This window comes from Lingula anatina, chromosome 10 (assembly GCF_051362555.1).
Source record: "Lingula anatina isolate TDL-2025a chromosome 10, LinAna3.0, whole genome shotgun sequence".
Classification (NCBI taxonomy): Eukaryota; Metazoa; Brachiopoda; class Lingulata; order Lingulida; family Lingulidae; genus Lingula; species Lingula anatina.
The window spans coordinates 14,965,743-14,993,512 of NC_141776.1; the positions used below are offsets into that span (position 1 = coordinate 14,965,743).

A 27,770-nucleotide genomic window follows, 5' to 3' on the forward strand; every position below is an offset into this window, starting at 1 on the left:
ACGCCTCCCTGGTTTGTCGTTTGTCGCTCTTACAACTTGGAGGTTCTTGCTACCAACTGATTTAGCTTTTGTGTCTTCATTCTTGTATTATATAGAACAAGTGCATATCAGCGTGTGCTTAAATATGTATTTGAAAGGAGTCGACTTGTCAAAGAATAGCCAATGATATTTTAACGAAGATGTATAAATAATATGTATATGTATAACCCCTTGGTCGTCTCACCAACCTTCATTTCAATAATCATACTTTCACTCATATTATATTGGCATAAAAAGAAATCTTTAAAGAAAGTCAAAAACCTTAAATACAAGGAACTTCGTTTTATTTTTTTTAACAAAACTGTTTAAAAAAATCTAAGGCACATACAGGGGTACGTTATTTTTTTTTTGTGATTCATATGCATAATCAGTTATGAAAACATGTTTTAAAATTTTAATGCTGCACATATGCTTCATTTCATCAACATTCTGATGTAAGAAGAAGTGCATCTGGTTTAACAACAACACAATTTACAGGAATATGTGACATGATCTATAGCAATATACCACTAATATCTCGCTGAATACAATACAAAACAAATTTGTTAAGAATTAATATTGGGAAAAAAGAAGAAAAATACCTAAACTGAAGTTACTATTTTTCCCACACTAACGTTGACTTTGTAGATATTTTCAAGGAATCATAATATGTTAGGAAAGCTTATAAAAATGTCATAAGTCATGTTAAATATTTACCTTGCAGCAATTCTGCACGTTATCATTCTGTTTTTATACAGACTCAAATGAAAATTAAACAATCTGCAGGTTTTTGCTGGAAATAAAAAAGAAGGCATCATACTTAACGCGCCATACTGCCTTTTCTGCTTTGATTCATCTACATGTACATGCATATAAATACGTATATGTCTTTCAGTACACAGTCAACAACAAGTTTCATAACACCTTCCAAGATTGGGTACCGTTTCTTCTACAAAGGCTAGAATGACCCTGACCTTTGCATAAGGTCATGACCTTCACCCTAGGTCATGCTGAATGCCTCAATCCTATAAAATTGGTGATGATTCTTCCCAAGGTCCATCCACAAGACTCCTCAGAGAGCGTCGAGATTTATTCAACATGGCTTCTATTCTTTTCCGTGCTCTACGCTCCTCCTCCAGTTCTTTACGTAGTAGCACTTGTTCCTGGCAAAAATAATTAAATCAATAAGATGAATACATAAAATAAAATGGAATGAATAAATAAATAAATAAATCAGAAATCATACCAAAATTGACAGTTAATCACCCTAAACTTTTTCATCTCATGATATCAAGCCTTTTTTTTCGAAAAAAAAAAAAAAAAAAAAAAAACGCCTTTAAACAAGCAATCAAAAAACATTACCTCTCTCAATTCTTTCAGCTGGTCTTTGATGGCATACACTGTGTCTACCAATGTCCTGAAGCACAATAATAAACCATCCATGGGTTATATGAGATTCACTGCTTCATTCTACAATCTTTTTTAACAAAAAGTGCCAAATTTAAGGTTGGGAGTACCTTACAAGAGGGTTGAACTCCCAAAAAGGAAGTACGTTGATAATTCTGGCACTTTCTCCCTTTTACACAGTGCACTTGAAATAATACGTGAACCGTAGAAGTACATATCTTGGCTTTCTTCATCCCAAAAGTGTACATGAAATGTAACATAGGTGTTAAGCTTTGTAAAGAGCCGATTTAGTGAACCTTTCGAGCACACAAAAGGTGATTTTGTTTAACTGAGGCCTGCTGCTTGATGCATTCATCGTTTCACTTCTTAGCTTTAAGAATTGGTTTCAGATGACCGAGGGCTCATTTTTAATGAAACTAATATTCTATGTAGACTGATCCAACTCTTCTGGCACTCTTGCTGAATGCAATCAAATTAACAGATTAACATGCCTCATCTTTCGTCTCCAAAGTACTTATAAAATCACCAACCCCTCCATATTCTAGTCAAAGTCAGGAGGAGGCACTTTAATCTGTTAATCTATTGCATCCACCAAATTGAAAAGTCCTCGCAGAAGTGGATTACTCAACGTAGAACAACAGTTTCATTGGGAATGATCACTTACTTCTCCTCCACCACCGTCTGGTCGCCCTTCTGCTCCTCAAAGATTATCTTCTCCTCTTCAGCTATCAACATGTGAGGACTGTCTAATAGAGCTGGAAAATAGGCCAAGAATTTTCATGTGGGGGCTGTCTAATAGAGCTGGAAAATAGTGATAGAATTTTCATGTGGGGGCTGTCTAACATAGCTGGAAAATAGTGATAGAATTTTCATGTGGGGGCTGTCTAATAGAGCTGGAAAATAGTGATAGAATTTTCATGTGAGGGCTGTCTAACATAGCTGGAAAATAGTGGTAGAATTTTCATGTGGGGGCTGTCTAACAGAGCTGGAAAATAGTGAATGAATTTTCATGTGAGGGCTGTCTAACATAGCTGGAAAATGGGCCAAGAATTTTCATGTGGGGGTTGTCTAACAGAGTTACATTCAATATATTTTCTAAAAGAGATGCTTATTATCAGATAAATTGCAATACTTTGAAGAATGTCAATCACTAACTTTTTGAAGCAATCGAAAAAAAGTGAGAAAAACAAAAATGTAGATTAACACCTGCTATTATCGTATTTTATGTCTAAAATATCCAGATGACAGGGAGAATAAAGATATCATTCAGTTAAATACCTGGCAGAATATAAAAAAGAAAATTAATACTGCAATGTGTGTGTGTGTGTGTGTGGGGGGGGGGGGGTCTTTAAAAGAAAATAAGGGAAGGGGCTGCATATCACCTGCTCACATACAGGAAAACCTTACCACATTTCACAGACAACACACTTGATAATCATTACATGTGACTGAATGTTACAACAATCATGATACAACATGTAACACAAACCATAAATAACAAAACCCGACTTACAGAGATCTATACACAAACCTTATACACACAACTGACAAACAAAGATACATGCATGAGATATGTATTGGACTGATATATTGCAGACAGATGAAAGAAAGAGCTATGGCAGACTGATAGAAAAAAAAAACAAACAACAACAACAACTTAAAAAACCATGAAAAGCAACTTTCTTGTAAAACACTTATAACTAATCTAAATCACTGTAGTCATTAAGAACCGAGATGCCATCAGAATATTGATAATCTTAAGTGTTAATTTTCTAAAATGATAACATTCACAATCCATTTGGAACAAATTAAAACTGGTTCCAAACAAGTCTAACTGACATCAACTGTCACATCATCTTCAGCCCAGCATGAAGCCACCTAATGTAATGAAGCATTACATTGCAAAGGTGGATTTCTGCTGGACTGAATACTAACCATACTAAAAATCAAATAATAAGGAGTACACAAACTATCCCTCCCCCCTCAAAGAAAAATCACTAGACAATTAAGCAAAGCTACATTTAACATTTAATTTAATCCTAATTATGTTAACTGTTACCATGATCACAGACATTATTCTTTATTAAAGGAAAAACATATTATCATAAATATAGTTATAAAACATTAATAATATACTTACTGTAATGCATGAATTGTTTTTTAATATATAATTGATATAATTAACAGAAAATTACTGTTTTGGTCTAAACAAAGTATGGTTAGGAAAATGGCTGATTATGTATTTAAATTTTGTTTTGTATAGCATCTATACTGTTTCCTAATTGAAAGCAAACACAACAGTAATCCATAACATTAGGCCATTCTTAACATGCAGGAAATAAAAAAACAACATTTTAGTTGAATAAATATATACCAGAACACTTCCAAACTGGTTTAAAAAATCTATTCACCATTATTTTCTGTTAGTGTTTTATTTTAATGTTTTAACCCAACATCAGAAAACCATTCTCTATTATAATCAAACCTACTCAAAGTACTTAAAACAAAATTGGAATGAAATCAAGTGAAGACAGAACTAAATAGTTTCATAACAATTAGCCTCCATTTCAATACATAAATATCTATGAAATCTTAAAACCTGGATAATTAACAGCAGGCTGACAAAAAAAATAAAATAAATAAATAACGGAATACAAATAGAACATAATAATAATAATAATAATAATAATAATAATAATAATAATAATAATAATAATACACAATAAAAAATATTAAATTAAAATAAATTAACTCTATCCTTTCTCAAAGACAGGCATCATATATTACAAGCCAAATTTAGTAGCCAAGGGTAGTGGGGGGTTTAACTCATAATACGTACTTAGGTCAATCACATCGAGCAAAAAAATCCACTTTGTTACCTTTTCTGACAGGAGAGTGTCCCGGAGAGCTGATCTTAGTGGATAAGGCAGGTTTATCATTGAGATACAGAATTGGCGTGTTACACCAATAGTCAACACTAAAATCTTCAATAGTGAAAAGATATAATTATTAAAAATAATCATATAAAAAACTTGATTGGCAAATTACTTCGAAATGTTTTCTACTTGAATTTAGCATTCTAAAGTAAAATATTAGAATCTACATTATTTATCCTACAATAACACTGACATATTATCACCAGTTATAATTAAATTTAATCTAATTATAATTAGATACCACATTTATTTATTAAATTCAGATTTTCAGGAGGACACGTTGTACTGATAATTTTCACAAATGATTTCACATATTATATTTAACTTATTAATTAATAAAATAAAAACATGCTTACTTTTATTCAGGGTTCAAAATAAATTTCTGTGTTGACATAATGCAGGGGGGAAAACTCCGTTAAGCACTACATCATTTATTAATTTGGCAATTGAAATAATCTACAAGATGCCTAGTTGATTAACATATCGAGCACATTAATATTTTTCAGATTATTTAGAACTATAGCATGCATCAGGGAGTCTAACACGACATACCAAAAGAACAATACCAGGCCAAAAAGTTTACATGAGATTACTTTTATCCAAAATCTACTTTTCACATTTGTACTTTTTTCATTTTCACAAACAAAAACTGCCATGCATTGACTGTGAATAGTGCTACATCATATTAAATATTATGATATAATAGTATATCTTCACAAAATTTATTCAGATGATATTTAAGCCTATAATCAAGGGAATAACATGGAATGACTTCGATCTACTTTTAGTTACTAATTTAAAATCATACAGCAGGGATACAAGCATCAAAACAAAACAAAGGGATTTTTTAAAGGAAAATTATCAGCATCAAAAAAAAAAAAAAAAAAAGGATTTTTTAAAGGAAAATTATCATAGTAAAAAAACATAAAAATCTATCTAAAAATATTAGGTGAGTATGAAAATTTGTTGTCAAGATTTGATATATAACAAAATCAATTAAAACAAGCATTTGGAGAGTTACAGATCATCATAATTATAATTTTGCATTCTATTTAATCAACCACTATCAACCATAATAATCTACCATATTCAAACATAAGTTGATTTTAGTTAACATGGGCAGATTTGGCAGCAAAGGCTTATCTCTATCAGCAAGTTCCTTTTAATGGTGAATAAATAATAATAAAACTTAATTTTTAACATCACAAAAAGGCAAGACTCTTCAACTGAAATATATAACATAAGAACAATAGGGGTGAGATGGGTGGGGTGTTGGCATCGTTTTTATCTTTTTACCTCCCTGACTTGAAGGCCTTTTCCTCTGCTGCATAGGGCTATTGTTCAGACTCACATATGGGGTGTTAAAGCGGTAATGGACATCAAAACCTTGCAGATAGTGAGAGAGATGTAGAATGGACATCAGTATAGCAATAAGCAAACTGTAGCTCTAGATCTTAAATCATGACATGTATCGTTCCACCCACCCCCACATATTCTGCCCAAGCTTACAGAAAAAAAAAAAAAAAAAAAACAAAAAAAAAAACAGGGAACTTCCTTACCTGACAACATTTATTAAGAAATTGTAAGTAGTTCAAACATATTTTATACATAGGCAAAACTCTACTAAAGAAAAAAAAGGACACAATTTTACATTCTGACAATGATTATGTCACATCTGATGATAAAAAATTGGCGCAATGCCATCAACATCTACTACATATTCCCCTTAATTAAGAGATCCACTCTCTCTCTCTTTAAAAGATATACTTTTGAAAGAATATTATTTCTAAAAGTCATGTAGAATCACACACAGATATTTTAAAAAACATGTTCAAACTGACATATATTTTAATTAAAATTAAACATAAATTGCTTTTTTAAAAGCACTTTTCCCCAAGAATCTAAGCTGTATCTTATTTCAGTTTTATAATATCTTAATCAACGTGCTCTTCATTAAAAAAACTTCAACATTAAGCACTAAGGCTGAGCATAAATTTCCCATAAGCAATCATACTAAAAGCTTTCGGTTAGTAACACAATAAAAGGGGTAAAGAATAAAAAATAATGGGGTTTGATTAAAGGTACATACAAACCGAGCATCGGTGAAGTGTGGATTCCCAGTAACACATGTAAACCACTTCTACTAGATTCTTATATGACTCAAATAAATTCGACATGCCAAGGGAAAAACTGAATAGATCACTCGATCAACCATAAAAGACCTTTAGACTGCTCCTTTCTTCAAATTTATGGTTGTAAATTTAACCTACTTCCGTGACCTACTTTCCTGCCCCATTGACATACAGCTTAGAATGCCAGCAGAAAAATCTGTTCAAACATCATTTTTGGGTAAAATTAAACAATGCTTTCTGGTAATTCTCTTAGTTATACTACTTGAGACTATATGCTGGCATTTGGTTGGTTTTTGTGACAAAAAATTGACTTTGTATGCATCTTTAATATAGTTTAGCCTTTTTTTAGCCGACATTAGCTGTTAGTTACTAGGAATCACTTCTGCCACGTGAGGATAAACAAGGTCATTAAAAACCAGGTCAACTGCCATTTTAAACTAGGTCAATTATCATTACAAACCCATAAAAAAAATACTTGACACTGAAGATGATGACAAAATATCATCCTGACATCTGAGCTCAGTTTCACCAACATTGGACAGTGCTATCCTAGCGATGATACTTTCCATTAGGTAATTTATTATCCTATTGACACTTATCCTGAAGATATAGAGCATATCCATAGGATAATGCTATGGTAAAATTGTTTTCCTTCAGATTGTAATCCTGAGGATATACAGCACATCAATAGGATTACATTATGATAATCTGTTATCCTCTGGAGAGTTATCTTGAGGATATAGAGCATATATTCACAGGATAACCCCATGATAATCTGTTATCCTCTGGATAGTTATCCAATGGATATAGAGCACATATCCCCAGGATAACCCTATGATAATCTGTTATCCTCTGGAGAGTTATCCAATGGATATAGGGCATAACTATAGGATAACACAATCTAATATTGATGTAAACAGACCCCAGTGTGTGTGTGTCAGTCTTTAGATTCCCAGAAACTAACGGCTTTTAAAATAAGAGGGCATTCACAGCAGATGATTCTTGGATCTACATATCCGTGGATTAAATATGGCGGACCATACATAAATAAAGAACCGACTAATCCACTGATGGTCTCCCTGCCTCCGCCATTAAATTGATTAAATCTGAGGTTTAATTGCTAGTTCCCTGCAAGGACAGGGCGTGTGGAGGCGGGGAGACAATCAGAGAATTAATTGGCTTCCCCACATGTGGGGTCTGCCATATTTGATCAGGGAATCTGTAGATCCAAGAATTATCTGTTGTGAATGCCCTCTAAGAAAAGGATTACATGTAAAGAAAACCATCCACCTGCCTTGACATACACATTATCATACAACAAAAAATGTATAAGATTTAAATTATTGTACTTTTTTTGTTCAATTATCAACTGCAATTCAATCAGATGCATTAATCTGTTCCCATCATCAATATAGAAAAAAAAAAGAAACTTCATGTGTTGAACATACTGTATTTTTTTAAACTGAAAATAAACACTTTGTATGTGTGCTTTGACAATTACAAAACCTACTTTCAATTCCTTACTGTCTTATGTTTAAAACACTTTAAAAGTGTTGATAAGGTCTTTAAAACGTCCTTCTTAAAAAAAAAAAAAAAAAAAAAAAACAATTAGTGCTAGTCAAGTTTCTAGGTGAGCCTCTTTAGGCTCTTTGTGATGCTTCGCGTAACAGGAAAACTTGCGCAACAAAAGCCACGCATTATCCTCATTCTAGTATAATCGCCATATTCTGGTGAAACTAATGGCGTCTGATCGGTGACGCTATCTCGGTCAAACTCACGTAACTTGGACAAATCCACTGTCAGTGAAAAAATGCAGCATGAAAGATGATGAAATCACACATTTATTGATGCCTGTTACTTCTGCTCTTGTTTTTTTATTTGACAAATGAAATTAGTAATACGTTAGAGAAATTGCAAATGAGGGGCAATATAAAATGACGGCTGCTTAAATAAATAAATAAATGAAAGAATGACTAGATGAGAGAAAAAAATTAAAGACATGATGAATAAACAATAAATAACAGACCAAACAAATCTAACACAGAGCAAAATAATTATAGAGGGACATCAGTTGATGGGAAGCATGCTTTAGTGACTGACAACCTCTGGTTATCTGTTGAATCAATCATGTTTTTTTTTTCACATCAGGAGTAACATTTAATACCAAATAAACACCATAAGGCCATGCTGCATGATGTCAATGTAATTGCTACAACATCAACTTTCCATACACACACATGCACACGTACAAGTAAATAAAAAAATAAATATTCTAGGCTATATTTATTGCACGCATAAAATCATAGCATTATAGGAACGCCCTTTCAACAGACTATAAAAACTGCACTATTTACCACATTAACTAGCCATGCAATACACCCAGCCTTGAGATTAGTGGCAAGTACAATGCTAGCTACTCTAAGTTCATTTCCAAAAATGTGGATCCCTCTCCCCCCCCCCTTAATGGACCCAGCTTCAGAAATGGCATAGAACTGAACTTACATCGAAACCAGTGTGGACCTTTTCCAACCAAAAGTGTGGTTCTTTTGAACCCCCTAATTTGAACATATGTAGTGATCAATACTTACTTTATCTTATGTCCGATTATTGGATATACTCTTCGACTATTCAAGGGAGAATGACCTTTCTGTTCCCTTAAAACACTTTTTAAAAATATCTTACACATACTCATTCTAGAGCTTTCTCTCTATTTTGCGACTCCTTTCCACATTCATTAACACATGACACCCAAAAATTAATCTTACTAAAACCAAGGACAACTAAAAATAAAATTCTTTTATTTCAACAATACACTCTAAGACATTAGCTATCTAAAATTATTATAATCTTTATTGAGCACTAAAACATGTACAAGTTACATTTTACAGACTCTCTACTCTACTTATAGTTTTATAAAATCTATATATGTAAAAAATACATAAGAAATGATTACTGGGAAGTAGTACAACTATAATTGCTAGTGATGGGTGTATCGTTTTTTTTTTTGTTTTTTTTTTCAAACTTTCAAACTAAAATGGTGCTGTGGCTATCCTCTTGTTTCAAAATTTAAAATGTTTTGTTGTTGTTGTTTCCTTCAATTTTTTATATACATTCACATATGGGTCCCAAACTTCCCCATGTTATTCTGAGATTACTGTCGTTACAACTGGGGGAAGGGATGAAGGGGGGGGGAGGGACAGTTGATCTGTAAAATTGTTTGGAAACAGCAGTAAAGCTCCTAATCACAAGGGCAGATTGAGACTGTCTTCTGGAAGACAGTCAGATTTCAGTCTTTATTGATGGGTATCTATTTTTTTTCTGTTGGAAGACCATCAAAAATGGAGGATGGATCAACAAAGATAATTGGGAATACTGTCAGAAAATATCTCTGGATCCACTCCTACATCACGACCAGTAGTTGAGGAGCTCTGATCACAGAAGGCAAACTAACCAGGTACAACTTTAAACATGTTTTACAGACCCAAAGTAATCAAGCAATCAAACAGCAATAATGCCTTGTTAATGAGTGATGAGCAATGTAAAAACTGTACATTGTGCGGAGTTAATGATATTTTTATACAAATCCCCCTCTGGCTATATAGCTACATGGGAATGCTTGGTTGGTATATGCATAAAAAAGACTTGACAGGTAATTTCATTTCACATCTGTATTTACACACAAAATAATTTTTTTTTCACAAATATTGGGGATGTTGTTATGTTGAAAGGTTTCGATAGAAATGTAGAAATTCTTTTATCATTAGTTTTCAATTTCAAAGCAACTGTAACTATGCTAGCCAACATTCCACCTGCTAACAGCCAAATATATTCAAACTGATAAAGTATTCAGTTTATTTCCCAAGCTACTGACAAAAGAATTTCAATCTTCAAATCTATAAAAATTTTAAACTATCTGGGTTGTATCATGCATTCACTGGTCATTGTTATATAAGATATACTGACCATTAATATACAACATATATACAACATATTCAACTGTAGCTGAATTAATAGAAGCTGACATAAAACAACAACTAGTTCTACCACTTCATGTACAAGATACATAAAGATTTCTTACATCAAAAGCATATGCAATATCTCAGATGGGGTAGCTTAAAACACAGGGTGCAAACTGTATCTCTGAACATGGGGTGTAAACTTTATCTTAAGACACAGGGTGCAAATTTTTCCTTTTCTCCAATCACAGACTTTGACAGAGTACCATAGGCAAGCCAGCAATTTTATTTAAAAGCTTTCCTTGAGAAAAAGTGGACCTTTTTACCCCTTGAGTTGACATATCTTTAAAAGTGAAATAGGACTTGGATTAAATTTTGTTTCTGAGTGAATTTTTTCTGACCAAAAGGATAGACTAATTTCTTTCAACCCCCTTCCCAGTGCCTGATAAGCTTAACTTTATGCGACAAGAATAAGTATATGTAAGCCAGTTAACTTTTGTGCATATTCCGTCAAAACCAGGCATTTAAAATCCTCTTCGTGCCCAGTCTCCTTAAATATAAGCTTTCTGTGTTTTCTGTGCATGCATATTTGTGCATTTGCACAAAACTCATTTTACATCTTAAAAATCTTGGCAAGCCTATGAATAGGCCCAACAATGATGAGGTGACAGACCAAAAGTTGTCACAGCAAGGTTTGACCCCCTAAGGCAGGAACACTTCTCCGACAAGACATCACTGACACGCACTCATGCCATCAATGTCAACTATGCTGTCTAGGACCAATTTCACAATGAGAGCAACCTATTAAAAGCTGGCCCCAGTTAAAAAAAGAAAAAAAAAACTCAAGCCAGTTCCCTGGCTTAGTTGGCTAGGATTTCCATGAGAGTGCTGTTACACTGCTCTTGATAGGGTAAGATTTGCCCATGTGACCATGTAACCTTGGTAATTAAGTTCTTAGCCAGGGAACCTGACTTGAGTTTTTTGTGAAACCGGGGCCTGGTCTAAACTTTTACACCAAAATAACGAGAAAATTAAACCTTATACTGGATCTTACTTTAAAACAGAGGTCACAATGTTTCGACCTTATTGCAAGACCTTGAACTTAATTGGAGTTGTCACCAGTGGCATAAGGTAACAGTCACCTGCTTATCAGTTCACATGAATATTGAAACTGTTATCAGTTTAACATAAGATCCAGTATCAGATTAAATTTTCTCATTATTTTGGTCTAAAGGTTGGTCAAAACATTCACTTTTACACAAAAAATTTGATCTGCTTCAATTTAGGATAATTGTGTAATTGTCCACTATGATGAAGAAACTATTGACTTATATTTTAGCTTGTTTACATCGACATGGTTTAAAACCTTGAAAAACATGCAGCAAGTTAAATCACGACCTCTGTTAACTCTGTGGTTTAACCATTTAAATTACTGTCATCATCATATAAATCAGTGACAACATTTTTGAGGTGGACTATCACTGGCTTACCTTGGGGCAAAGTAGACTAAGAACTTAGTCTACAAATTAAGACCAACTTTCAGACTATTGCCCATTTGTGAAGTCAGCCCCTAAACAATGCAGACTGATCCAGTAAACATTCTAAGTCAGTCTACCTGGAAGGACCCCACCCCCCCACCCCAATGATGGTCAGAATTATGGGTTTTGATATGGAACTGAAGTCTGTTGTCTAGGATACAATCATGTTTGGGGGTCTGGGTCTGCCCCAAACTAGTTAAACTGACACAGAATGTTTCCAGGGGCGGATCCAGAGATATTTTCTGACAGTCTTCCAAATTATCTTTGTGGATCCATCCTCCATTTTTGACCGTCTTCCGACAGAAAAAGATAGATACCCCTCAATGTAAACTTGAAAATCTGACCGTCTTCTGGAAGACCCAGAAGACAGCCTAAATCCGCCCCTGGTTTCTGCCTATGGACTTTATTTATATTATAAGAAAACATGTGTAATACTCACATGAGTTAACAGTGTGTCTTGTCTTGGCACTTGTACAGTAGGCTTCAATGACTTTCAGAATCAGTGCGTCCTCCATTGTCTTGGCATCATCAACTGAAATGACATTGTGTTAGGTGAGAATCAAAGGCACATCCTGGCACAATCACCAATTGTGCTGGGTGTGACAAGCACAGCACACCTGACACAACCAGCTGAAGTTGTCACAGGAATGGGAACAAAAATTTTAAAACACTGAAAGTAGAAATTGGAACTTTTTACAACAGTTTATATAGTCATTTTTAACACTTTTGATACCTTTCTTATCACAGCAAATCAATGATAGACAACCTGACATCTGAAATAATGTTTCAGTGAATACTTTCCTTAATTTTGATATTTGACTTGATAACAGTGAAATAGCATACTTTATCCACCAATACTAGTATGCATGTACAGCATAAATTCTCACTGAAGATCCATCTCAATATAACATTGACATAAAAAAAACATGCAAAACATATCAAACATGCCGCTGAAACACTTTACTCATCCGAGACTACTAAAAAATATTTCAAAAGCAAAACATTCCTTCAGCCCATAACTCTTACATCATGTATACATAGTCATTATGAAACAATTAAATCACAACATAAATGTCATGCCATTAATGTTTATCATTATGCGCTGGATACCATACTATGATTGTGAGAAAATACACAGAAAATAGTACCATACAACTCCTAGTACCATGATCATAAAACTATAAAATGCACCAAGTAATTATACATCCATGTGTGTATAATATGTAACTCCAGGAAACAATTCACAAAAAACACAATTGCTTCCAGCATAGACCAATTTAAGCAGAGAGTGAACCAATGCAATAAGTGGAAATTTTATCAGATGTTGCAGCAGCACTGATTTTTCAAAGTCAAAAATAACTGCCCCTGTAAGTGAATAACTAAAGAATAAATTAAAAATAATAATAATAATAATAAAGTTAACAAATGCTGCTCACATGCAATCAAGTGAGGAATATAATTTCAGGCTGGACAAGCTAAATACGAGGGTGACATACAGGGCAGGCGAATCTTTTCTTACAAAGCATAGCTCCAAACTTTGCGAACGTTCTATTTGGGAGTGGTGCAAACTTGCATAATGTGCTGCTTGCATGCATACTTATATTTATGACAAAGTAATGTCAGTGTTGGGCAATTTTTCTTTTTTCCATTTTTCCTTCTCCATCTTTATTTCCTATTTCAGTGATATGCTATCCCCACATACTTCTGTTACTTAACATTGCGTTCCCATAGATCTGTGTGTTGTATGAGATGAGCTGCGAAAACACAATGTAAGCCTAGGGAAATATATCACGATATATCATGGGAATAAGAATTAATAGGAGTAGGGAATAAAGAAGGACAAGAAACAGGATTTTCCAACATTTTTGAGAACAAAATTCCCTGGAGTTTCCTTGATCTGAGGAACTTATCGCATGTTCCCAGAATTTTCCCTGACTAAAAAAAAGGGGGATTCGAAGTCATTTTCCAGGTCTTCCCTGATTTCCAGGTAGGCTGATAACCATGATAAACATGACCTACCAAAACACTACTTTGTCATATATATTGATAATGATCACAAGCTAACAGGGATATATATATATATATACACTGTATGCTAAAATGATAGGTACACCAAAACCAATGATGGAGAAGGGAAGCTGGTCGGTGGGAAGGAACAAGATGGAAAAGTAAAGGCAGAAGTGGGGAAGTTTTAAAAAATCTGCAAAATATAAATACTAGGTTATATAAGATGGCTATGAACAAGTCTTCATAGGTCTTAATGAACAAGTTATTCTTCTGACATTTTCCTGCTATAATTTTTTTCTGCCACCTGTAACATTTTTTCTGGTATAATTGCTTCTGCTATCTTAAATTGCCAGATATTTCGCAAATGAAAAACGAAAAATCCATCAAGATGTTTCTTTCATATAAAATCCCTTCACCATGCCTGGTTTTTGGTGACCTTCACAGTACAGTAAAACTAGGCTTAGAAAGTCTCTTGGATTTCATCAGTCATGCTCATAATAAAACAACGAGGACCGTGAATATACTAACTTTTCCTGATAGACAGATAATCATCCTCTGACTTAGCTCGCTCTGAAATGTCGCCAAGGATATTTAATACATGAAAACTGGTGACATTTTTCTGCAAGGGGAATCATATATGTAAAATTTTGTCCCTTACATTTCTGTAACTTCTAGTACTGAGAAATATAAATGCCAATCGGCTGTCAAACTTTAAATAAATACATAAATAAATCTTTTTTTAAACCATTTTGCACACGACCTATTAGTTAGCCAAAATTAAAACTACTGTTCATGGCAATAGCAAATTATGAAGCACAGTTTAATATGAAATGGCAATGCTGGATAAACTGCAGATATGAAAAGCTTCAATAACAGTTTATGGAGACACATGATTTAAAGCATGAAAGCTGCCACTAGTGTCAACATACACCTCTAGTCCATTATAATGGCCAACATAAGCTGACAATTAGCCATCAGTGTGTGTGTGTGTGTGTGTGTGTGCGCGCGCACACATTCGTGCATCTGCTTCCCATACTGGGTAGACCAATTTAACTTTAACACATAACTCATAGTGGAAATTTAGGAAGCTGGCCCAAGTTTGGCCCACACAGACTTGTCAGCAAGAGAATTTAAACAATATTGAAGTCAAATAAATGATGTACTAGATGGAATGCTTTGTCTGCAGGATGGGTTGTAGCAATCTCTATGCCAACATGATCAAATAGTGTCCCCAGTCAAGTCAATCAAGGTTTTAGTTATATTATCATCATTCTGAAAATGATAATAGAATCATATATTTAAAAGATTAAAAAAACATGATATTATATGTTGCATATATGGGTTACCTGGTCTTCTAGTAAGAGTCCTGAACTTTCTTCCAGAGCGAGGGCTCTTGGTTGGGTCGTCTCGAGAGAAGTAGACGGGTCTGAGTGGGGGGCAAGGTCGCAGACACGACAGACTCCAGGTCTTGTGAGCCTTAAAGAGGGGCTGGGGGGTCATCTTGAATTTCTTGCCCTGCGCTGGAAGAGTCGCTGTGACGTTTATGTTGGGCTGCGACGTGGAGAGCTGAAATAACAGAGTTAAAAATTTCATTATTATTATTATAATTATTATTTGGTATTCTCCACAAACTGGGCCATAGTCGGAGAAGAAAAATAACAAGCTACCCATGATGTATCCTTTCTAGTGTCACAACAAGAAGAAATGCACAAGTACATGGAACAGAACACATTATGGCCTCTTGCTTTCTGTTCAAACCATGATGTAAGTCAGATAAAGCACTTGTTGCAAACTTTATGCAAAATATTACTTATCCACATACATGCAAAGGTGAAGACCAGACCATAGTTTTTAAATCTGGCTGATCTCAGTTAGCAAGGTTATCTGGATTCAAACCCAACTTTCACCTTCTTGCTTTTCACCTACCTGCAACGGTGTCAGTTTAGCTGGGATGGTGTGAGAGTGAGAGTGGGAGGGGGGAGTGCTCAGCGCAGGAGGAGCTTTGGGCTTGTTCTGCTGCCGTAAGGCATCAAGCCAGGCTTTCTGCTCATGAGGTGAGGCACAGGACACAACTATCTTATCTGTCATGTTCCCTGGAAAGTAGGTCAATACAATGTCAAGGTCATTAATGCAAGGTCAAGGTCATTATGACACATTTCTGTAAGTTTTAAAATCAGGCTGGCAAAGTCAACATGGATATTAGCAACTAGGGAAAAAGGAGAGCAGTGAATATTTATTCTAATATAGATCCTTTTACTTAAATGTTTAATTTTCTTTTTGCATACATAAGTTTTTGTTTTGTTCTAATGAGCATCCGACTCATCTCATTCCTAAGTTTTCAGTGTAAGTTCTCATTTTGTCAAAATGCCAGTAAATGAAAAGTATACAACAACCCTCTGTGACTGAAATAAAGACACCCAAAAAAATTTGGTGCATGAATTTGTGTGTAATTGTTTCCTTCGACTAACAGCAAGCTGTGTTTTACTTACCTGATATTTCAAAGGCATTTAGTACAGAGTCTTCATCTTCAATTGCTTTGGCTGTGGTGCCACTCAGAGTTATTTTAGACTGAAAAAGAAGACATCTCTCTAACATAATTCTTAGACAAAAATCAAATGTGATCTATAGCAGTTCTCTATAAACATCTTCTCCAGTATCAGGTGAATGGAAACATTTGTTGAGACTGAGGAGAGGATGTCCACTTAGGATAATTACAAAACATGAACTTATTATCTTGAACTTATTTACCTCAAATGTGTATCCTTCTTGCTGAGGATTTGCTGATAATATGATCAATTTCCCCAGAAAAAGGATAAATAATCTCTCAGTCTTTTCTCCACCTTCCATGTGCATTAATACTTGTGACAGTAGCAGGACATCTCCATATTGACTAATACTCTGAAATATACCAAAACAATGTCTTACAATATGGTTGTTGTACATCTATCTTCATATTGTCAAATACTGTGTAATTATAGTAAAATTTAATTAGATTTCTTACATTACAGTAATTGGTTAATAGCAACAACAACAACAACACTAACAACAAAAACAACAACAACAATAATAATAATAATAATCACAGAATGTTTAACTTACATCCTCTAAGCCACTGATTGTGCTTGAAAATATGTCCAGTTCCAATTCCTTCTGCTTTCTTATTTCTGTACAAGAACTCTGAAAAAGATTAAATAATATTATATAAATACAAGTAAAAAGGTACAAATATAGGTGCAACATGGATGTTTTACACTAAGATTATTGATTTAATCTTTATTATTATACCTCATATTTTAATATACTGATGCACTGTACACTCTTTTCTATATATATATCTGGACAAACTCTATACATTCCTGTGAAATATTGATACATAATCAAAGATGAACTGTCATAATGAACTAGTTGATTTCATATATGGTAAAAATCCCTGGCACTTACAGCTATGTCCCTGAACACAGCGATTGCTCTTTGTGTGTCCCCCCTATCTACATGGCAGTCCTAGAATATGACAGAAATATAACACAAATAGTTTATAGTGGAAATACAATGATCATAAATCTACAGGTGTACAAAAATCTCATTTTGAATCAGTCAAAATCCATCTACAATTAAGGTGATTAGCAACTTGTATTTCTTCAATTCCTGAATGCAACATACATCAATGAAATCATCATTTAAGATTTTTTCTCACTTCTACTAGTCTTAAAATGGAAAAATATAAATCAGTAAAAAGCACCTAAAGCAATTACATACAATTCAAAATCCAATAATATCATTTCAGTAAGTGTCATAACCAAAGTGAATCCATTTCTTCAACAATGACTGACACATTTATCGACCGGATGGCCTTGTGGTTAGAGTGTCTGCCTCCGGAGCGGGAGGACGTGAGTTCAAAACCCGTCCGGGGACATACCAGTCCTTTATAAACGGTACCTGCTGTCTCCCCGCTTGGCACTCAGCACTAAGGGGTTGAAGCAGGGGCCTGGTCAGGCAGTGCAGAAATGATATATTAGCTATGAGCGCCTAATATGGCAGCCGAGCTGTATGCTCCCCAGGGAGGTGAGACCGTATACGGAGTGCACCAGTGTAAAAATGACCAGGCTTCCTTGACTTGAATATTCATATATAATTGTATAACTTCAACCTTCGGGTTGCGATTCTCCAATAAAGATTATTATTATTATTATTATACATACATGAAAGCATACAATCATATTGTCCTACACTTGTCTTCAGACTGTTCCCCTCACCTCAATGTGTCTCTCCAGTTCCTTCAGTAACACGGGGTAACGATCCAGCATTCTGAAGGGGTTAGACAGGCTGGTGGTCAGTGTGATCACCCCTGGGGCCACTGCCCCCTGGTTTTCCATGAACTGGTCAAGCTTTTCCCTGGATGGACGGATGAATGAAATAAAATTTGTTATAATAAATGTTTTGTTTTTAAGTGTTTTCATTTTCAATGTATAACAATATGGTGTGTGTGGAATACTAGTGATTGCCATAATTTATTCAGATCAACACACTGTATGTAATAAATAAATAAATAAATAAATAAATAAATAAATAAATAAATAAATAAAAAAGTGTATGTAAAACTGATACGACCCAAGACAGCTTTAAAGAGTTTTATTTCTACATACTAACTCACAAGTTGACATTGGTGACTATGTGTATGTGCATGCGTGCATGTGCGTCCGTGTGCCTGTGTGTATATGCATGCTTTACTAAAATGTCAAAATCTTCACCTGTGTGTCTGTAATACAGAGACAGCCTGAGGATGGTTGGAACAGTAGGTCTTGTAGAGAGATATCAACTGGGGAGCATTCATCATAAAGCTGCCTCCTACCTTCTGTTGGTTACTGGGCATTCTGAAACAAAATAAAAAACTCTTTAATGAAAAGCCGATCTTTTCTAGAAATATTGGCCCTAACACTAGGATCACAGAAATATCCAATTTTATTTTTTTTTTTCATATCTACATAAAACATTTAAATAATTAAAAGAAATATATACATTAATGAATAGAAAACATGGACACTGAAAGAATTTTTAAAAATTCCACATTCTCCAGAATGTCTGGATAATTACATCATTTACTAAACCTGTTACCAAAATATTTGTCTACAAGTATGAAGGTATCCTTTTCAGAACATCTCCTATAGCAGTGTGACATAATATCTTACTTTGCAATTTCTTTCAGCTGAGCTAGGAAGTTTTCCTGGAATACTGTGATGTCCTCAAGGTTTCCACACAGCTGTGAGTATTCTGCTCCACTTAAACTGAACAAAAAAATTTGTTTTATAATTTTGTCTGTCTCCCACTCTCTCGATATTAAAATTACCTCTCACAATCAAATAAAAGACACTCATAGATCTTTTTATTATTACTTAATACCTGTTAATCTTTGATGATCATCATTTTTTTAATGATTGAGGAACAAACAACAGATAATATTTTTGTTTTCTAAGTTTTGTCAGACTATTCAAACTTCCGAAAAAAAGGGGGCTGTTGGTATAAAATATTTGTTCACTGACCGTCTACAACCCATTCTGCAGTGTCCAATCTAAAATTCAAATCTCATATTAGAGCTATTACAAACTAGAGCCCACTCACATTCCTGCCTCCTGCAAAGGTTTCAAGTATTTTTCCAGCAGCTCCTGTAGCTCAGTCACATGAGCCTGTTCCTGGTCTATGATGTTCTGTAATACCTGGTAAGTAGACAAAGTGAGGGGATGAGAATCTGATACAAAGGGCATTGAGTTTATGTAATATCACTAAGCCTTCCAACTGGGGAATTTCATGGGCAAAAATTAGTTCTTTATCATGATGTCTGGACTATTTCATTTTCCTTAAATCAAAAGTTGTCTGCTTGATTGACAATCTGCACTTGTATTGTTTCACAAATAGCAAGAAACAGTTTACTGTTACTCACTTTAATGGTGCGACTAATACAGATTCATCCTTGGTTGAATTTTTCTTGTTTCTTTTTTCAGTTGTCTTCAAGTTTAAACAAACTTTTTTATTTTTATCAAGTGAAGTAAACTTTTGAGATACTGGGCTTAGTATACGGTGACTTGTCCAGATTGCATTTTTGATAACCAAAGTAATGGTTGTTCTTCCTTTGCCATGACAGTTGATTGCCTTTTGGCCACCATGCTGTGTACTCCACATATATCTTACCACACTTTGGTAGTGAGCTGTACTTTCTCTTTTGTTCAACTTAATCTCTCCAGCTTTGACACCAGGGGGCAGGCCAGTCTTGGGATCTGAAATAAAGATCATTCAAGGTATTCATACTGGCCTTCTATAAGCTACTATTTTTTGTTAAGTCTTCAAGAGATTTCTGAAACATAGATAACATAATACATGCTAAATATATGGTACCTAAAACGATGATAAACTTAGAGTTATCTGTATGTGGTATATGTTAGTAAAACAATTCAGGCTAAGTGATTCTTCATAATGAAACTATCCAATGCTTCAGATTAACTGAAAGAACAGGGCGATAACAGTGGAACTGTTATTGAAATATCTTCAAAAATAAAGCAAATGTTCTATATGCAAGTATGGGCTTTCTCGTATGTAAACAAGCAGACTGTATCATGTTCGCACTGTAATAATGAACACAATATCCACACATGGAAATAAAGTAAATTCAATAATTCATATACGGTAAAGTCTTGAAAATTTCGTCGTTCTTGAAAATTTCGTCGGCAGACGATTTTCCGCCGAGGTAATTTTTTTCCCCTTGAAAACTTCGTCGACCTTGAAAATGAGGTACTCAATAATTTTTGAAAAGTTCGTCACCAAATATGGCCGCGTTGTCCTGCTCAAACATGAAGGTAATGCGTCAGTTGATTCAAGACAATGATACGATCAGGATATCATTGCCGATAACACTCTCAATGGGAGATAGGAACAATAGTGCGCCCCTGCGAGCGGTTACTCACAATATAAGTGGTTAAGATGTGACTCCCCGTTCTTAATTGCGGGAACATCGGCCTTTTGTCTAAATAGTTTCATTACTATTACCTGGCTCAAGGTGCGTTATCAAGCCGGCAAATAAAAGTCACAGGCCGCGGCTTTGTCATTTGTAACGCCGTTATTGTTATCGGCGGCTGTCCTAAATGAGGAAGACACAATGAAAAATCAAGATATTATCTCGAAGGGAAATGTACCCGTCACTTCTATTCATGTCCATGTTCAATTTAGGACCATTTAACAACTAGAGGATCAGAGAGGCGATACCGCCTCCGAATATTGTACCACCAGCTGGAGCAAGCGCATTCATATAGACCCCCACATATACAAAATAAGGAACACAGCCACCAGTCTTGTGCTTGACAAGCTGTAAAAATGCAATCAACAAGAATTTTCAAAATATGCAAAAAATATATATATAACTAAAAATGGTACAATCAAAGTTAAGTTCATCGCAAGGTAGGTCAAAGGTCAATTCCAAGGTCACAGTAAATTGCCAGTATATGACTTCCTATTCAACTTCAATAGTAACTATGGGCCTATCTCTGCCAGGTTTGGAGTTAAAAGAGAAAGAAATTAGCAGAGTTCAGTTCATGATAATAAGTAGGTCAAAGGTCAATTTCAAGGTCACACTTAGATTGCCAGTATATGACTTCCTATTCACGTTCAATAGTAACTATGGACCTATCTCTGCCAGTTTTGGAGATAAAGGGGAAGCAAACTATGCAAAGTTCAGTTCATGGTGAAAAGTAGGTCAAAGGTCAATTTTAAGGTCACTTTAAGATTGCCAGTATATGACTTCCTATTCAACTTCAATAGAGACTATGGACCTATCTCTGCCAGTTTTGGAGATAAAAGGGAATCAAAATTTGCAAAGTTCAGTTCATGGTGAAAAGTAGGTCAAAGGTCAATTTTAAGGTCACATGTAGATTGCCAGTATATGACTTCCTGTTCAAGTTCAATAGAGACTATGGACCTATCTCTGCCAGTTTTGGAGATAAAAGGGAAGCAAAATTTGCAAAGTTCAGTTCATGGTGAAAAGTAGGTCAAAGGTCAATTTTAAGGTCACATTTAGATTGCCAGTATATGTCTTCCTATTCAACTTCAATAGTAACTATGGACCTATCTCTGCCAGTTTTGGAGATAAAAGGGAATCAAAATTTGCAAAGTTCAGTTCATGGTGAAAAGTAGGTCAAAGGTCAATTTTAAGGTCACATTTAGATTGCCAGTATATGACTTCCTATTCAACTTCAATAGTAACTATGGACCTATCTCTGCCAGTTTTGGAGATAAAAGGGAAGCAAAATTTGCAAAGTTCAGTTCATGGTGAAAAGTAGGTCAAAGGTCAATTTTAAGGTCACATTTAGATTGCCAGTATATGACTTCCTATTCAACTTCAATAGTAACTATGGACCTATCTCTGCCAGTTTTGGAGATAAAAGGGAAGCAAAATTTGCAAAGTTCAGTTCATGGTGAAAAGTAGGTCAAAGGTCAATTTTAAGGTCACATTTAGATTGCCAGTATATGACTTCCTATTCAACTTCAATAGTAACTATGGACCTATCTCTGCCAGTTTTGGAGATAAAAGGGAAGCAAAATTTGCAAAGTTCAGTTCATGGTGAAAAGTAGGTCAAAGGTCAATTTTAAGGTCACATTTAGATTGCCAGTATGTGACTTCCTATTCAAGTTCAATAGAAACTATGGACCTATCTCTGCCAGTTTTGGAGATTAAAAGGAAGCAAAATTTGCAAAGTTCAGTTCATGGTGAAAAGTAGGTCAAAGGTCAATTTTAAGGTCACATTTAGATTGCCAGTATATGACTTCCTATTCAAGTTCAATAGTAACTATGGACCTATCTCTGCCAGTTTTGGAGATATAAGGGACTAAATGTTATTATTTTGGAGTTACCATAATGTGCCATAAATTTCCTACAAAAAAAAATTAATTAAAATAAAGAAAAGGTCATTTTGGTCAAAATTCTTGAAATGGGAGGTGCTCTGAAGTTCCAGATGTTCAAATTTGATGAAATAATGTCATTTTTGACCACAAGTTGTCTGCTTTGCCAAGCCTTATGTTTTATTTTTCCGGAGTTCAAAATTTATTATCCATTACCGTACTGCACATTTTGCTTTCACCACCAATATGTACTTTTTGATACAGCGTAACTCGAAAACCGTATGGAATACAAAAAAACGGAGACCACCTCCAGTGTTGGGCTTTACATGCTCTACAAAATGCAAAAAAGAATGGGTGTCTAGCATTAACGGTTCCCGAATTAGAGACAGTTTTCAGTTTCGATATCTTATGGCCGCTACTCCCGTGAAAATGCACCGATTGACCCCAAATTCACGGAGATGAAAGATGACCTGAAGGGTAACACTTTCCATTAATATTATTAGTTAAGTCTGTGTGGTGTCTGAATAAGACCGCAAATAATTTTTTTTTCGGCAAAAATTTTGTTTTTTTGAAAATTTTGGCCCGTTTGACCTTAAAATAAAGGTCAAAGGTCAAATCCAAGGGCATATTTGAAATCTACACATATGACTTTTGGAAAGCTGTCTGTAGAAATTTTTCCCATAATTCCTTCTGTAGGGGAGATAATTAGCATTTAATTTTGCCATTTTTGGACAAGGGTGCATTGCGATGAGTGACACACCTAGACCCCAATACCGACAAAGCCCAAATTTTACGTGGAACGAGTTGAGATTATAGGTGACCTAAATCCAAGAGATGGGTATGGAGGCCCTTACCGTCTAGGAGGAGAAGCGGTAACGGTGACTTGGCGGCGGAGCCGCAGGAGCCGGCGGAACATACGGGTCGGGACTAAAACCATGTGTACCGCCAGCGCCTACGCTGGTGGTACAATTACCTGGCTCATCCATGGAGATCGTTCGCAATGCGAATGGGACGAGATGGCAATTTTCATAGCTTCAGCAGAGAATCTTTCGCGTAATATTGTCAACAGATCGTTCGCGATCCAAACGAGACAAGAAGAAAATTTTCATATTTATAGCATACTCCGTTCGCGTAAGATCATCAGCGGGAGATCGTTTGCGATCCGAGCGAGACGAAAAGGCAATTTTCATGTCATCATCGGGAGATCGTTCGCGATGTAAGCAAGAATGAAATGCAATTTTCGAATTAGTGCAAGGAACTTAGTTTGCAAAAGATCGTCAGCGGGAGATCACTATTCTAACCCCCCCCCCCCCCTTTGAATTTAATAAATAATATATATATTTTCATTTTATCTTAACCCCCCCCCCCCCCCTTCCCCGCTCATGGCATATCTTCGGCGGAGAATCGTTCGCGTAAGATAATCATCGCGGGATCGTTTGCGATGTAAGCAAGAATGAAATGCAATTTTTATATTAGTTCAAGGGATTTAGGGAACTTCGTTAACGGAAGATCGTCAGCGAGAGATCATTATTTCACTCTCTCTCCCCCCCCCCCCCAGACCCCAGACACACACACTTTGGATTTAAAAAATATCTTTTTCATTTTATCTTTAAACAGCCCCCCCTCCCCCGCTCACGGTATATATTCGGCGGAGAATCGTTCGCGTAATATCCTCAGGACTTTGTTCGCGTAAGATCATATCAGAGGGAGATCGTTCGCGATCCTAGCTTGACGTAAAGGCAATTTTCATATCATCGTCGGGAGATTGTTCGCGATGTAAGCAATAATAAAATGCAGTTTTCATATTAGTTCAAGGAACTTAGTTTGCAAACGATCGTCAGCGGGAGATCATTTCCCCCCCCCCCCCCTCCCCTTTGAATATTATAAATAATATATTTTTTTAATTTCATCTTTAACCCCCCCCCTTCCCCGCTCACGGCATACATGTATCTTCGGCGAAGAATCGTTTGCGTAATATATCGCCATGACTTTGTTCGCGTAAGATCGTCAGAGGGAGATCGTTCGCGATCCGAGCGAGACGAAAAGGCAATTTTCATATCATCATCGGGAGATCGTTCAGTTTTCATATAAGTTCAAGAAACTTAAATTGCGGAAGATCGTCTGCGGGAGCAATTATTTTAACTCCCTGTAAATTTTTAGGAAGTTACAGATGGTACTTTTAGAAGGCCTGACATTCAATCCTGGGAAAAGCCCTGCATGCAACAAACGTTGCCAAGTGCATTATTTTTTTTAAATATGTCGCGGTCAGGTTATAATGCAAGGAGGCAATTAAGCTTATCTTGATCCTTCTCCTCTATCAGGAGGTATGTTTCTTACCGAGAAGATAATTCTCAACACATTTTCGGGTACAGTAAGTTAAATTAAACTTAATCGAGATGCAGTAATAAATATATTATTATTTACCACCAGAAAACGACTTAGGAAGTAGTTTTAAATATCCCACAATATAGGAGGGTCAAAGATAACAGTCGCTAAGGATAAAAGCCCAAAGGCCGGATTTTTGAAAATTTCGTCATACCCAGGAGTCGGGGAGAGGTAATTTTGAAAAATTAGTCGGATTTACACAATTAAAAATATTAATTAATTTTTAAGCGACGAAATTTTCAAGACTTTACCGTAGATAGAAATGTCTGACTTAACTCATTTTTCTTAAGCAATTTCCAATACATAACAATAAAAATTATCAATAAAAAAATGATAGAGTGAAAATTTAGCTGATTATCAGTAACTATTCTTCCGAATTGTTTTATTTATATATATATATATTTTTTTTTTTTTTTGTCTCACCTAGTTTGACCTCTTTGACATAGTTGGCAGGGAACCATCCCGTCTGTCCGTTAAGGGTTCCTTCCCACCATCCCCCGTCCACTATCTGGGTCACCGTAATCAGGTCACCTTTGCAGAAACACAACTGGAAAATAAGATTAAAAAGAAACTGTGCAAATAGTAAAAAATATGTTTTTGCCATTTTCATTATGTATGACTATAAACTCTGCTCTTAAATCTTAATTTTATTAAAAAAGTGAATGAAAATGATACGAAAAAAAAGGTGCTTGCGTAAAAATCAGCTTTATGTTCAAGGCTTTTCAACAAAATATCAACTACTTTCTTTATGCATTTCAAGTTGTGCCTTTGGTCTCTGTCATATCAAGACCATTTGATTCAACGGCTAATTCTTATTAATTACTAGCATGCAAGTTCCCTTGAAAAAAAGGAGAAAAAAAAAGAATATTACAAACCTCATCATTGTTAGTGCCCTTGAAATTATAGGCTCCAACCACAATCTTGGGCTGGGGGGAAATCACTTCTGCCATTTCTGTATGGTGTTCAAAGGATTTCTACACTCACATTTTCAAAACAACCTGTGATACAAGATACTGCAATGCAAATAACAATTGAAAAATACCTCCTTTCATCATGATAACTATGTTCAGTTGTATTATGGATCCACAAGGGACGAATAAGTAAAAATAAAATGATATTAATAATAATAAAGCCTTAAAAAATTAATATATAAAAGAACATGACTTTTAACATTACAATAGGTATATCACAATCCGCTAGGGGCGCTACAGTAGTAACTTTCCAGGGGCAGTGAAGTATAAAACTGATATCGACCTGCTGACAGCTTGCCTATGGCACCCCTTTTTTAAATCTCCCTTTTAGCGCCGCATCAAAAAAACTAATACAAGCCATTAACTAAATAAGCTGTAAATGAAAGAGTAAAATCCGATCACGTGATTTTCCCCGTGTTGCAGTCTTTGAGAAGTTTCAGTTCAGGGCGTTTGAAGTTTTGCCTCGACAAAATGCTCAAAAATGTCAGTAAAGTGCTGGTTTCAGCTTTTTGAAATTTATAGCAAATAAAGTTTATGAAATTTGCAATATTATGTAGAAAAATCATGAAAATTAAACCATGCGAAGTATAGTTTATTTGATGCACAAAATTTATAGTACATGATCTGCACGGAAGCCATCCCAGCCATGTGCTTGTGCGGTCGCCAATTTGGGTTTGTTTCCGGGTCATTAGATTAACATACAGCCATAATTGCCTTAATTGGTCACAAGCAATTTGAGATGCAGCTACAGCTGAGTGATCACCGCTGGTCAGTAGTGACAGGTTTTAAGCTGAATAGTGTGGACACTTTTGGTTAATTTTTGCAGTTAAAAAACTTCAATATCTTTGTTGCTTGTAAGAATATTTGAAAAATTTCAAGTGATTTCATCCGGTTTTTGCATTACCTTTCAGATGATATAAGTATTATAATTTTCTGATCAGTTTGAAAATTTTTCTGATATACCTAATTACAAAAACACTATCAGCAGTCAATAAATACAACCTTTACGCCCAAAGGCAAAGACTTAACACGAAACTAGGACAACTATATTCTGAAACGGTCTTGTATTAGACAACTACTACTACATGTACTAGTTCTTGTAGTAATACCATGTTACTTTTGACATTCGCTTATTGACCTCCAATAATGGCAAAATCTATATACAAAGCAAGCGAAGTAAAGAGTGATGCAAAACTGCATTTCACAAACCAATTCTTGTTGGGCAAAGTGGTTTCATTAAATGCATAAAATGAGTCTAATTATCCATTAAAATCTTACCATTTTTTCTCTGTTATCTTAATCATCACCAAAATTTGCTGCAAACCGGAAGTTTAGTCATTGTCAAGAGGGGCTAAGCATTTCCTGGCATTTCCTTTTTTCAAAGGGTGCTTGTTGCCAAAGTTTGCAAAATAACTAACAGTGTATTGAGGCAATAGTCCTAAAATAATTTATGTTAAAAACTTGAAATGATCAGTATCAAACCATTGCTTAATGTTAAAAAGTCTTCGAAAATGTTTGACAAGTCAACCTGCGTTATCTT

The 27,770-nt window shown here is 35.1% G+C and overlaps 1 protein-coding gene across 9 annotated transcripts; it reads right to left on the reverse strand.

The window, feature by feature from the left end:
• Positions 1-306: 306 nt before the first annotated feature.
• Positions 307-27,586, reverse strand: LOC106157195 (rho guanine nucleotide exchange factor 7-like). Of its 9 annotated transcripts, none has more exons than XM_086997515.1 (21): positions 27,509-27,586; positions 26,135-26,257; positions 25,683-25,806; positions 20,178-20,263; positions 19,611-19,705; positions 19,181-19,276; positions 18,743-18,865; positions 18,248-18,386; positions 17,436-17,495; positions 17,094-17,171; positions 16,743-16,892; positions 16,484-16,562; positions 15,921-16,087; positions 15,341-15,560; positions 14,523-14,564; positions 12,427-12,519; positions 5,658-5,747; positions 4,305-4,409; positions 2,090-2,180; positions 1,381-1,435; positions 307-1,181 (listed from the first exon to the last, which is right to left on the reverse strand). In XM_086997515.1, the coding sequence occupies exons 2-21, from the start codon at positions 26,207-26,209 to the stop codon at positions 1,044-1,046; spliced, it is 2,106 nt and encodes a 701-aa protein (XP_086853641.1). In that variant the 5' UTR covers positions 26,210-26,257; positions 27,509-27,586; the 3' UTR covers positions 307-1,043. The 9 variants fall into 9 exon arrangements, with proteins under 9 accessions (XP_086853641.1, XP_086853642.1, XP_086853643.1 ...); XM_086997516.1 differs by having other exon boundaries at positions 26,135-26,272; positions 27,509-27,579; XM_086997517.1 differs by lacking the exon at positions 14,523-14,564 and having other exon boundaries at positions 27,509-27,585.
• Positions 27,587-27,770: the final 184 nt, after the last annotated feature.

Coding starts and splice junctions, on each gene's coding strand:
- LOC106157195 (XM_086997515.1), bottom strand. CDS start 26,209: ATGGCAGAAGTGATTTCCCCCCAGCCCAAGATTGTGGTTGGAGCCTAT. Junction 12,520..14,522: donor TTATCTGTCTATCAGGAAAA/GTTAGTATATTC, acceptor ATGTCATTTCAG/TTGATGATGCCAAGACAATG. Junction 1,436..2,089: donor CAGACGGTGGTGGAGGAGAA/GTAAGTGATCAT, acceptor ATTGTGCTTCAG/GACATTGGTAGACACAGTGT.